Below are 13818 nucleotides of genomic sequence, written 5' to 3'. Positions count from 1 at the left end.
TTCAGACAATGCACATCTACAAAATGGAGTCTGACTAACTCCTTCCTCATTCATTTGCAGTATCACCCAATCTCGACCATTAACATGGTGAGGGGTAGGGAGAGGTGGTGGAGCACACTGAGTAAGATTGAGGATGAGGAGATGGTATCAGTCTGAGAAATTTAATGAGAACAACCACAAAAATACAGCTTCAAGAGGGGGGTCAAAGGATGTACATCCTGTAGCAAGTGCTTCACTTTTTGACTTTGAAGCACAGGCCAGGAAATGCTTGCTGCATTTTTATCTACTGTACAGCAAGTAATATGGCAGTATTTTCATTGCACAATTTGAGCATTTTAAGGTCACTTAGCATCATGACCCCACCAGCAATGAATGAAGGAAAAACTGCTGCCCCTGCTAATAATGCCCACATCTGTTAATGAATAAAAGAAAGATGTTGGTAGTTTTATTGTCACTAAGTAGTTGGTAGTTTTATTGTTCTAAGGATAATTAGCAATAGGCAAAAAAAATGCTGACCTTGCTAGTTATACTTGCACGCAAGTTTATAATCTAATTAATTGTCATAGCCATGTGTTCTTATGGCCAGCAGAAAAACTTTTCACCTTTAGAGATGGAGATTTTCAACTTGTGTTTTGGGTTCATGTATCAATAAACTAAAACCATGGGCCATGAATATTTGCACTAAGAATAGTGGTTCAAGATGGCTTGAAAAGCAAAGTGCTGTGAACACATTGCGGTGCAATCAAGTAAATATTTCAGAACACAAAGATAGTGAAGATCAAAAAAAACTCCCTGCACAGAAGTACAATGTCTTTGAAACTTAAGATATTACAAGGATCTTGAGGCAAAAAATGGAAACATAACTACAAAATGGTTGCTATTCAGGCAGTGCACTCTAGATAGTTTAATCACAAAATTAAACATGGATCTGTGACAGCTGAATTTTGAAAGCTAAAACTAATGAATGTGAAAAATTCAGTATGGAAAAATTTGAAGTATTACAGATGGATTGTGCTGTTGGAAACAGGGTATGTTTGAAAAAACAGTGCATTGAAGTGGTCGGTAACAAACCCATTGCTGGTTTACAGACTGAGAAAATGCAGCATGGTTTGTTAAAATATCCACTCGCATACATTTGTGACGAGGTCTGATTAATTTGTCCTACTTGATCAAAGCTGCTCAATAAGTAGCAAGAGGAGAGTTTGTTTTGAATTGTAGTGCGCTAAACAAATGGACATGGAGAACATGAAGCATGAATATGCAAACCAAAAAACAATTAGGAAGTGTGATAGTTTTACAACTGATTATGAAAGTACTTGGATGATTCCAAAAAGTTTTGGAAACTGGCAGCACTTTTTGACATCAGAATAAGTACAAAAACCTTGTGGTTCCTTATCTTGGCATGAGGTCCAATTTTTGCATATGTTAACTCCACTTCCAATATCTAACCACTGCACCCATGTGTCACTTAAACATAAAACAATGCCTGTTCATAGCCTCTAACTGTAAATTCCTAAGTTATACTGAGGAAGCTTGGTCTCTGATGATACTCAGCTGCATCAGTAATTTGGTGTTAGAAGCTTTGGTTTCTTCACTAGGGAGCAAGCCAATGAAACAAAAAGCAGTGGCATCAGAACTATTGTCCGAACTAGTGAGCTACACCTGTAACTAAAACCCATGTGGACCAGCAATCTGTTCATAATGTAACATAATTAGAAATGCAGTTGTAAAGAACCAATTCCTGGCTAAGACTTCCATCTCATAGTTTAGATGCTTCAAGTGATCAACATAATACTTGAACTGGGAACGTCCATTTTCCTGCTAAAGGATCTGATCCATGGCCTTAAGCAAAGTTAGAACTGGAATAATGCAGCACAGGAACAGACCCTTGGCCTACCATGTATGCACTGCCATGATGTCAATCTAAACTAATCCCATCAGTCTGCACCCTTCTATTCCCTGCCTGTTCATTTGCCTGTCTAAACACCTCTTAAATATTGCTATTGTATCTGCTTCTACCACCTCAAAATGCAACACAATAGGCACATACCACTGAGTGTGTGGTATGTGTACTTGTGTCACAAATCTCCTTTAAACTTTTCCCCCTTTTACCTTAAAGCCATGCCTTCTAGTGTTTGACATTTTCCAGCTGGGGGGGAGTGGGTGGGAGAGGAAAGACCATCTACCCTTTCATAATTTTGTCTATCAGATCACCCCCTTAGCATCCACTCCAGAGAAAATGATTCAAGTTTGTCCAATCTCTCCTTGTAGCTAATACACACCAGTCCAGGCAACATCCTAGTGAGCTACTTCTGCACCCTTTCCTAGGCCTCCACATCCTTCCTGGAGTGCAGCAACCAGGACTGCACATAGTACTCTATATGTAGCCTAACTAAAGTTTTATACAGCTGCAACATGACTTCAACTTTTAAACTCAGTGGCCCAACCAGTGATCGCAAGAGTGCTGTACACTGCCTATACCACCTTATTTACTGGTGTTGCCACTTTTGGGGAGCTCTGGACTTGCACCCCAAGATCCCTCTGTATATCAAGGGTCCTACCATTTTACTGTATACTTTCCACTTGACCTCCCAAAATGCATCATCTCACTTGTCTGGATTACACTTGATCTGCATTTCTCTCCCCACATTTCCAACTGATCAATATTCTGCTGTAGGCTTTGACGAGCTGGCTATTCACAACTCCTCCAATTTTCCTGTCATCTGCAAACTTGCTAATCAGCCCACCTAAATTTTCATCTAAATCATTAATCTATTTTACAAACATGTTGAGTTGTGATTTCAGTTTTCCTAAAGCTGCTCATACATTGGGGTATTGTACCCTGCATATTCTTGTCACACTTGAGGACCCTGTTACCATGCATCTCTGAAATCAGTACACTAAGCTGAAGTGTACAAGGGTAAATATTTCTCCTTTGTGTTGATGCTAATTTGGTGAAGTAGGTTATTTACACAGAAATAGAGACCTCCAAAGTTTGTAATGTTGACTTCAGTGGAATAAACATTGGATGATCCATTGCACCAGATTGCCATCCAGGTGGCGAGACCTTCATGAGCTCAAAACTGATGAGCTGGAGGCTAACATTCAGATGTTGTGATGTATCAGGCAGGGAGGAAGTTACCTGGTAACTTGAGTTACATACTACAGAAATAGTCACATAGGACAGAAAGTATGACTACAATTGGGAATCCAGAAGGTAGTGCTGGAGAAGCTTCAACCCTTCCATTGTTCAGTAGATACATTTTTTTTTTACAGCCTATGTGGGTGAGAGCAAAAAACTGGATGAGGAGTAAGCAAACTGATATATGTAATGTGTCTTGTGCCAAGATGAAGGACATATCCTTGGAGCTGCAGGGAAACCTGGAATGGAAGGGCAAAAGACTTGATTGTTAGTTTATGCAAGAACTTAGTGATCCAGAAAGGGTAAAGATGGTGGCACTAAAGGAATGCAAACAGCTAGGGTCAAAATTAAAAGAGAGAACCACAAGGATAGTAATATGCAGCTTACCACCTGAGCTGCGTGCAAATTGGCATATAGTTAATAAGTTTAAAGAGCTGACTACATGACTCAGTGGTGTGAGGTAAATGGTTTCCAATACATGGGGTGAAAGAGGGAGCTGTTTCATTGGGACAGGCTTCACTGGAATTGACAGATTCTAGGATATTAAGGGAAATGAGAGAAATGGGGCTGGTACAGGAAAGTAATACTGAAGTGAAAGATCAATTGTGATCTTAATGAATGGTGGAGCAGGTTGAGGGGATGAATGGCCTATTCCTGCTTCTGTTTGTTATGTTCACTAAAACTAATCTGAAGTTGTAAAAGTTTTAACTTTTTGTTTTGCATTTTCAGTGGATGAGTACATTGCAATAGCAAAAGAGAAGCATGGCTACAACATGGAGCAGGTAATAATATTTTGATATAAAATTTGATCTTTGAGCCAATTTTGACTCCCCAATTTGCCCTCATGCTCACTGGCTGAAAATGACTCCCTTTACTCTGGTGTTGACTGTTCCTTTTCACAATTGCCGACTGTTGCTTAGTAAGCCCGTCCTTCATTCCTATGCTCTTGCAGGTTACTGTGGCATGTTAGAAATGATGCTGCATTGTGAATCTGTGCCCACCTTGTCCACATCACATAATCCCCAGTCATTCTTCTTTCTCTGCCACAGCACCCGAATGATTATGTGGCATTCTGTACATCAGTGGTGCTTTCTCTAAATGTGTGTGGACCCCTCATGTCCGATTCTTGACCTGTTTTTATGCATCCATATTTCTATATCAAACTTTCTCCATTCTTTGTCAGACTGCTTACCCAAGTTTCCAATTAAACATTGGAAAAACAAGAACTTTGCCTTTTTACACCTGTCTAAACTCTATCCTAACAACCAAACACAATTAATATCCTGATATTTGAATCCCCACCTAAATCTTGTTCATCTCCTTCACCTCCAGTCCTACAGTCACCTTCTCGCAAGGTTCTTTACACCTATAACTCTGGCCTCCAAACTTTTGTCTCCCTAGACTCCAGATGAAGGGTCTCAACCCAACATGTCAACTGTCCATTTCCCTCCATAGATGCTGCCAGACCCACTGAGTTCCTCCAGCATCCTGAGTATTGCTGCTGATTCCAGTATCTGCAGTCCCTTGTCTCATCCTGGAATGTACTTAAATTTCATATCACTTTCTTTATATCATTCTTTAGACCAACTTTCTAATTGCTCCTCTGGCCTCCTGCTCCTTTGCTTGTTGCCAGATTGTACAAATGAGGGGGCACTTTGAGACTTTTTTTTAAAAAGGTGCTGTAAACATCCAGTTTGTTAAAAAGCATACTTGGTCTTTTTGCTAATGAGAACAGTTATTCCTTGTCATAAATATTTATCTGAATCCAAGTTTGCTATGTTCATTTCAGACTGCTCTGGATTTCTCCCAAATATTTCTTAGTAAGAATCCTTTGTTCTGTGGAAAAAATTTGAGAAGTGTAGAGAATTTCTATTGCTCCAGAAAGGCATGTTGAGAGAGAATGAAATTCTGGCAAGTGACCCTTGAGTATGGAAGAATTGTTTTGTTGCATGTAATTGTGATGATGTATGAAAGAAAAGCTGAAATCTGCAAGTGCCTCATCGGAAGAGTATTTCATTTGTTGAGATTAGCAGTTTGCAATAATACATGGGAGTTAGCATTTTTAGTTTTCAGATTCAGTAACTTTTGATAAATATAAACTGTCACCATTCACAGCATGTTGCAAGTATAATGCAACAAATTACCTTAGCAGTTTCCGTTTTCAATGTGCACACAGAATTTTATAATGGCAAGATAAAAAAACCCTTGGGCAATTTGTTCAATTCACCCTTGTCTTGGGAGTGCTGAAAACTAATCCTAGCTGCAGAATTCAATAGTCTTTGTTCCACCCCCCCCTCCCCCGTGATGAAAAGTAGGTCTTGATTGTGAACTTCAAGCAGAGACCATACCGAAAGTATGACTATTTACTGCTGTCCACACACTGTCTCTCCCTTCCCAATTTACTTCCACCTGTCATTGCTAAACTCAGGTACTGTTTTGACTAACAGAAATAATTCAAGACTGCTTAGCAAGCTATGCAGCACCTTTCACTGCCCTGGTGATAGAATGCCAAGACATGTTATAAACATTGGGCACCGAGCTACTCAGTATAAGCAATTTTAAAGTTATTTTTTGCTTGGAAATACTATTGCACACATCTTCTTGAAACAAGTTTGGGCTGAATATTGTTGGGTTTTTCGTCACTTTGTTCTGCTACACAAAATAGATTGTAATAGCATTTGTGTGGTGCTGTAGAAGGGACCTCCCAACCATGTAGTTTAGTATAAAGCGGCCATAAGCAAATACATTTAAAAAGAACTAAAAACTTGAAATGAAGTTGTTGTACCAGAATACAACCACTGAAAATATAGTACTTTAGTCCTACTGCATCTGTCTATAAACATACTTCATGTAACAGTTGAACAGAAATCATTTAGCAATGATGGAACCAGTTGTATTTCTAGCCAAGCTGTTCTCGTACATTTCCAACACCAATAAACGAGGTGGCAATATGAAAAATTGCTCATATTTCCTGTCTTACAAAAGTGAGACTCAATCATTGTACTGTCATCAGCAAAGCAATGATGAAGTTGATAGTGTTACCACATTGTATATACAGTTACCTGCTCACTGATACTGTCTGACTGTCACTTGAGTACATCACAGAAGCTGACTCTCAGGTGAGGTGACTGCTGTTAATGTTAGGGCAGCATTTGACCAAGAGTGGCATTAAGGAAACCTGGTAAAACTGAATTTGGTGAGCACTGTGGGACGAAGATTCCAATGGTCAACATCTACAACCAATCATCCCATACCCAAAATATTATAGTAGTTGTTTTAGTGCAGTGTCTTTGACCTAACTGTCTTCATTGGGTTTATCAATACCTTTCTTTACATTACAGTATTAGGGGCAAGTTGTTTGATGAATGCAGATTAAATTTCATTTGCAACTTCACAAAATAGTGACCCATGCAAGCACACAGCAAGAACTAGACAGCATGCAGGCACAAGCTGTTAAGTGACAGCTAACATTCACAGAACAGAACAGGCCCTTCAGCCCACAATGTTGTACCATTCTAATTAAATTAGTAATCAAATGCCCAACTAAGCTAATCCCTTATGCCTAAATATCGATATTCTTACATTTCCTGCACATTCATGTGCTTATTCAAGAGCCTCTTGAATGCCCGTCATTTGCTTCCACCACCACCCCAGGCCGTGCATTCCAGGCACCACCACTCCCTGTCACCTTAAGTGCATGTTCTCTGGTATTAGACATTTCAACCCTGGGGAAAAGATACTGACTGTCTACTCTATCTATGCCTCTCATCTTATAAGCCTCTCTCAGATGTCCCCTCAGTCTTCGCCACTCCAGAGAAAATAGTCCAAGTTTGTCCAGCCTCTCCTTATAACGTATGCCCTCTAATCCAGGCAGCATCCTGGTAAACCTCTGCTGCACCCTCTCCAAAGCCTCCACATCCTTCCTATAATGGGGTAACCAGAACTGAATGCAGTACTGCAGATGTGGACTAACCAGAGTTTTATAAAGCTGCAGCATAACTTCCTGACTCTTGAAGAGAATGCAAGAACTAATAAAAGCCCAGTATGCCATACTGTATGCTTTCTTTACCACCCTATCAACCTGTGTAGCCACCTTCATGGAGTTATGAACTTTGACCCCATGATCCCTCTGCTCATCACTGTTAAGGGTCTTGCCGTTAACAATGCGCTGTCTCTTTACATTTGATCTCCCAGGGTGCAACAATTCATATTTGGCAAAGTTAACCTCCATCTGCCATTTCTCTGCCCAGATCTGCAACTGATCTACATCCTGCTGTATCCTTTGCCAGTCTATGCTATCCACAACACCAATCTTTGTGTCATCTGCAAACTTACTAACCCACCCATGTACATTTTTATCCAGGTCATTTATATACATCACAAACAGCAGAGGTCCCAGTAGAGATCCCTACAGAACACCACTAGTCACAGACCTCCAGCTAGAATGTCCCATCGACCACTATCTTCTGCCTTATATGGGCAAGCCTATTCTGAATCCAAACGTCCAACTCGCCATGGATCCTATGCATCTTAATCTTCTGGAAGAGCCTCCCATGAGGGACCTTGTCGAACACCTTACTAAAATCTATGTAGACAACGTCCACAGCTCTACCTTCAATCACCCTCATCACCTCCTCAAACTTGATCAAGTTAGCAAGACACGACTTGCCCCGCACAAAGCTATGCTGACTGTACCTAATTAGGCTGTGGTTTTCCAAATGCCCATAAATCCTATCCTGAAGAATCCTCTCCAGTAACTTCTCTACCACTGATGTGAGACTCACCGGTCTATGACTTCCAGGATTATCCCAGTTTCTCCTCTTGAAGAATGGGACAACATTCGCTACTCAATCTTTCGGGACCTCGCCTGTGGCTAGAGAGAACACTAAGATATTGGTCGAGGCCCCAGCAATCTCATCTCTTGCACCTCTCAGTAACCTGGGGTATAACTCAGACCCTGGGGACTTATCCACCTTAATGCTGTTTAAGAGACCCAACACTATCACCTCTATCTTGAAGTGCCCAAGCATATTAGCACGCTTCACACTGATCTCCCTATCCTCCATGTCCTTCTCCTTGGTAAATACTGACACAAAGTACTCATTTAGGACCTAACCCACATCTTCCACTTCCAAGCACATGTTCCCTCCTTCATCCATGAGTGGTCCTACCCACTCCCTAGTTATCCTCCTGTTCTTCATGTATAGAAGTTGAAGTCACCCCACGACAACAACCCTCTTGGTTTTGCACCTTTCCCTAATCTGCCTGCATATCTGTTCCTCAATGTCCCAGTGGCTCTTGGGGGGGGGGGGGGAGGGGGGGGGAAACTGTAGTATAATCTGAGTGATTGCACCTTTCTTATCTTTTGAGTTCTACCCAAATTGACTCAGTATATGAGCCCTCCATTATGTCCCCTTTGATTGCAGCTGTGATATTGTCCTTGAGTAGTGCAGCTCTCTCTCCTTCCCCCCCACCTGCAATCTTTTCTAAAGCATAGAACATTAAGCACCCATTCCCATCCCTTTCTCAACAAAGTTTCTAATGGCCATATCATTGTGGTTCCATGTACTGATCCATGCTCTAAGTTCATCATCCTTATCCATAATACTCCTAGCATTCAAGTATACACACTTCAACCCATCCATCCCATTGTGCCTATTACTTTGCTCCTGCCTGTTTATACTGGTCCTGACCTACCTTCCTCTTGAATCCCTCCACTTTGACCTGGTGCTCTGGTTTCCATTCCCCCTACCAAACCAGTTTAAACCCTCCTGAGTAGTGCTAGTTAACCTCCCAGCCAAATATTGGTTCCCCTCCAGTTGAGGTGCAACCCATCCCTCTCGTACAGGTCAGCCCTGCCCCAGGAGTTCCTATGATCCAAGAACCTGAAACCCTACCCCCTGCACCAGTTCTTAAGCCACTCATTCAAATGTTCTATCATCCTATTCCTGCCCTGACTAGCACGTGGCACCGGGAGTAATCCAGAAATCACTACTTTCAAGGTCCTGCTCTTCAGCCTCTTTCTTAACTCACTGTGCAGGACCTCTTTCCCCCTTTCTACCCATGTCATTGGTGCCAATGTGCACCACGACCTCTGGCTGCACCCCCCCCCCCGCCCCCCCGAGAATATTCCGCAGCCACTCTGAGACATCCTCAACCCTATCATCTGGGAGGCAACACACCATCCTGGCATCTCTTTTGCAGCCACAGAATCTCCTGTCTGTCCCCTACCTATCAAGTCTCTTATCACTGTTGCTCTGCCTGACTTTACCCTTCCCTGCTGAGCCTCAGAGCCAGTCTCAGTGTCACTGACCTGGCTGCTGCTGGTCATCCCCCCTCCACTCCCCCACCCAGCAGTATCTAAAGTGGTATACCTGTTGCTGAGGGGAATGGCCACAGGGGAACCCTGCACTGACTGCTTACTCCCTTTACCACTCCTGGTGGTCACCCATCTATCTGAAGCCTGTGCCCTGGGTGTGACCACCTCAGTAAAAGTCTCATCTGTGAGGTTTTCAGCCTCCCAGATCATCCTGAGTACGTTGAGCTCCATTTCCTTGACCTGGTCAGTCAGCAGCTGCAGCTGGGTGCACTTCCTGCAGATGTAGTCATCAGGGAGACTGAGGTTCCCCAACTTCCCACATCTTACAGGAGGAGCATTCCACTGCCTTAACTGCCATCCTGCCTACACTCAATCAAGGACTAAGGATTTACAACAAAATAAAGATCTTGCCTGTTCTTATCTGTGCCTTCTCAAGAGCTGCTCACACTCCCCTCACCTGGGTCACTTCCTCCACCTCTTCTCACTGAAGCCTCTTGAGTCAAAGCCTCAGCTTCCCCATCTTACAATGGCCACTCTGCTTTACCCTACCTTCCTTTTATTGGCTGAGTTGTCACACACTTCGCCAATCAGAAACAACATTTTTGTAAAAAAAAAAGCTGCTAGCTCCTCCCCTCTGCTGCTCTGGCTGCTGGAACCAACAATACATACCAACTTCCAGGCAGTGACCACCCATAAATGCCATTGCCATTGTGGAGTTGCCAGGAACTCATCTGGAACAACCAAAGAAATACTGTCACTGCAAAATGGGTTAGAGGTGAGAGATCCTCCACTGAGTGACTTGCCACCTGAAATCCTAGAGCTTTTCCACCATGTTCAAAGTGCAATTAAGGAGTGTGATGGAATATTCTTCACATGAGCAACATTTTAGAACCTCAGTGCCATCAGGGCAAAGTATTCCCTTTGATTGCTCCTCCAATCATCATCCTAAACATTCATTTTCCTCTACTGCCCATGTACAGGTTACGGTCCTAAACTGGAGTGGGGCTTATTTTGGGGGAATTAGGCAGGATCTAACGGGTCATTTGGGTGACCCTGTTTGAAGGGAAATGAATGAATGGCAAGTGAGAGGCTTTTAAGAGTGTGATATCAAGAGTCCAGGGGCAGCACATTCCTGTTAGGGTTAAAGTAAACCTGGCAAATTTAGGGAACCATGGCTGATGAGAGATATTGAGGCTCTGGTCAGGAAAAAGAAGGAAGCATACATTGGGTTTAGGAGGTTGGAGATAAGTGAATCCCTTGATGACGATAAAAAGATCAAGAATACTCTTTAAGAGGGAAATCAGGAGGGCAAAGAGAGGATATGAGATGGATCTGGCAGGTAAGGTTAAGGAAAATACCAAGAAGTGGGATTAAAAGGGTGCCTAGGTAGAGAGTAGGTTCCCTTAAAAATCAGCAGTCTCGAGCCACAGGAGATGGGTAGGATTTTGGATCTCCTTCATGCTTGTGGAGGAGAAAATCGTGGTTGCTCAAGAAATAAAGGAAACAAGTGGACATTATTTTGGACAACATTCATATTACCAAGGAGGAGGTATTTGCAGCTTTACCGCGCATTAAAGTGGAATAATCCCTGGGGCCAGACTGAGTACATCCTTGGACTTCGTGGGAGGCTAGAGAGGAAATTGCAAGGCCCTTCCAGAGATCTTTGCTTCATCATTAGCCACTGGTGAAGTTCCTGAAGACTGGAAGGTGGCTAATGTTGTTCTGTTGTTTAAGAAGGGTAGTAAGGACAAGCCAGGGAACTACAGGCCGGTCAGCCTGACATCAGTGGTAGGGAAGTTACTGGAGGGAATTCTGAGGGACAGGATCTACCAGCATTTGGATAGGCAGAGTCTGATTAGGAGGAGTCAGCATGGCTTTGTGCATTCGAAAATCATGCTTGACATGTTTTTTTGAAGAGGTAACCAGAAGGGTAGATGAGGGTAAGGCAGTGGATTTTGCCTATTTGGACCTTAGCAAGGCCTTCGACAATGTCCTGTATGGTAGGCTGTTCTGAAAGGTTAGGTCCCATGGAATCCAAGGAGAGCTAGTTAGGTGGATTCAAAATTGGCTCAGAGATAGGAAGCAGAGGGTCGTGGTTGAAGGTTGTCTCTCAGAATGGAGGCCGGTGACTAGTGGTGTGCTGCAGGGGTCAGTGTTGGAACCCTTGCTATTCATTATTTACATAAATGAAATGGGTGCAAATGTGCAAGGCTTGATCAGTAAGTTTGCAGATGGCATGAAATTGGAAGGTGGTGTTGATGGTGAAGAACATTATTATAGACTACAGGAGAAATCTTGATCATTAGGGAAGTGGGCCAAGGAGTGTCAAATGGATTTCAATACAGACAAGTGTGAGGTGTTGCATTTTGCAAAGTCAAACCAGCGTAGGACATGTACTGTGAATGGTAGGCCACTAGGGAGTGTAATGGAACAGAGGGACCGAGGAGTACAAGTGCATTGTTCATCGAAAGCGGCGTCACAGGAAGACAGTGGTGTAAAAGGTGTTTTAGCATGCTGGCCTTCAGTCAGGGCACTGAGTATAGGAGTTGGGAAATTATGTTTTAGTTGTATAAATCATTGGTGTGGCCACACTTGGAGTACTGCGTGCAGTTTTGGTTGTCTTATTATAGAAAAGACATGGTTGAACTGGAAAGAGTGCAGAGAAGATTTACAAGAATGTTGCCAGGACTAGAAGGCTAGTCTTTTATTCCAGTCTAGGTCTTTATTCCAGTCTAGGTCTTTATTCCTTGGAATAATGAGGAGTGACCTTGTAGAAGTGTTCAAAATTATGAAAGGCATGGATAAGGTGGATGGTAACAGTCTTTTCCCCAGGATTGGGGAGTCCACAACTAGGGGGCATATATTTAGGGTGAGAGGGGAAAGATTTAAAAGGGATCTGAATGGCAGCTTTTCCCAGGCAGAAAGTGGTGAGTTTATAGAAAGAGCTGCCAGAGGAAGTGGTTGAGGTTGGCACAGTAATAGCATTTAGGAAGCACTTGGATAGGTACGTGAAGAGGTGGGGCTTGAAGGGATATGGGCCAAATGCAGGAAATCAGGACTAGTTGTGTGGACTCTGGTCGGCATGGACTGGTTGGACCAGAGAGCCTGTATCTTTGCTGTATTGCTTTTTGACTCTATACACTGCAGCCTCAGTACAATGTACAAAATGCATTGAATTTAATTGCCTGGGCTACTCTGACAATTCTTGCTGAACCTGTTATCACCGAAAAGGATAAGGGTGGTAGCAGCTGCACAGAAGTGCCACCACCACCAGGTCCAAGTCTCATTCCATCTGCTCTGGAGATTCATCACCTCAGCATTTAAATCCAAGAACTTCCTACCCAACTACACTGGAACTACCTTCATTGGAAGGACTGCAGTAATTCAAAAAGGTTGCTCATGGGAAAGTAAGGATGGACAATAAACTTGTCGATGCTGCCTGGCCTGCTGAATTCCTTCAGCATCATCGTGTTTTTCATTAGATTCCAGCATCTGCAGTCCTTTGTTTCTCTGGATGATAAACTTTATTTATACAACACAGTAATAGGCCCTTCCAGCCCAACGAGCCCGCGCTGCCCAATTACACCCATGTTAACCTACTAACCCCTACGTCTTTGGAATGTGGGAGGAAACCAGAGCACCCGGAGGAAACCCACGCAGTCATGAGGAGAACGTACAAACTCCTCACATACAACGGCGGGAATTGAACCCCGATCGCTGGTGCTGTAATAGCGTTGTGCTAACCGCAACACTACTGTGCTGCCCCCTTGCCACTGACATCTGTATTGCATGAATGAATAAAGAAAAAGATTAAGTGCCAGGTACTCATCACTACGGAGTGTAACACCTCCCCTTGACGTTCAACCACAGTACTAATGGTGAATCCAAGGTTTTAATCATCATTATATGGAAATTGTTCTTGATCAGAAGCTCCACAAGCTATTGCAGCAGCAAGAAAAAGTCAGAGGTTAGGTATTCAGTTGTGAGTGACTCGCATCCTGACTTTCCAAAGCCTTTCCACCAACAGCATAACAGAAGTCTGGATGAGTAAATTTCTAACACTCGGCCTTCATAATGTTCAATTCAAATCCTGAATGTCCCCACCCAAGAAGTCACAGAATGCTGTCAACCCCAGTCTGCAGCAGTTAAAGAAGACAGCTCATCATCACCACCTCGGGTGTTATTAGTAATGAGCAATAGCTGCTAGTCTTGGCAGATACTCGCATCCCATAAAAGGATAAAATGGATGGGTGGCACGTGGGTTGTTACCTGATTAAACACAATGTCTCTAGCTACGATTGAAAATCATTCCATTTAGAAAAGTTTTTTAGTTGATTTAGGACCAATGCTCAGGTTA

General features: G+C 42.9%; 1 protein-coding gene across 2 annotated transcripts in view; it reads left to right on the top strand.

The window, feature by feature from the left end:
- Nucleotides 1-13818, top strand: part of rcor1 (REST corepressor 1) — a 91516-nt gene that overhangs the window by 50670 nt on the left and 27028 nt on the right. For both annotated transcript variants that reach the window (XM_052022297.1, XM_052022289.1), the window contains exon 4: nt 3872-3924. In XM_052022297.1, coding sequence (XP_051878257.1) covers nt 3872-3924 — 53 coding nt within the window. The remainder of the gene's footprint in view (nt 1-3871; nt 3925-13818) is intronic.

The sequence above is a fragment of the Pristis pectinata genome, chromosome 1 (assembly GCF_009764475.1).
Source record: "Pristis pectinata isolate sPriPec2 chromosome 1, sPriPec2.1.pri, whole genome shotgun sequence".
NCBI classification, from domain to species: Eukaryota; Metazoa; Chordata; class Chondrichthyes; order Rhinopristiformes; family Pristidae; genus Pristis; species Pristis pectinata.
The sequence above is the reverse complement of the archived record's forward strand: the minus strand, read 5'-3'. Positions and strand labels throughout refer to the sequence as shown.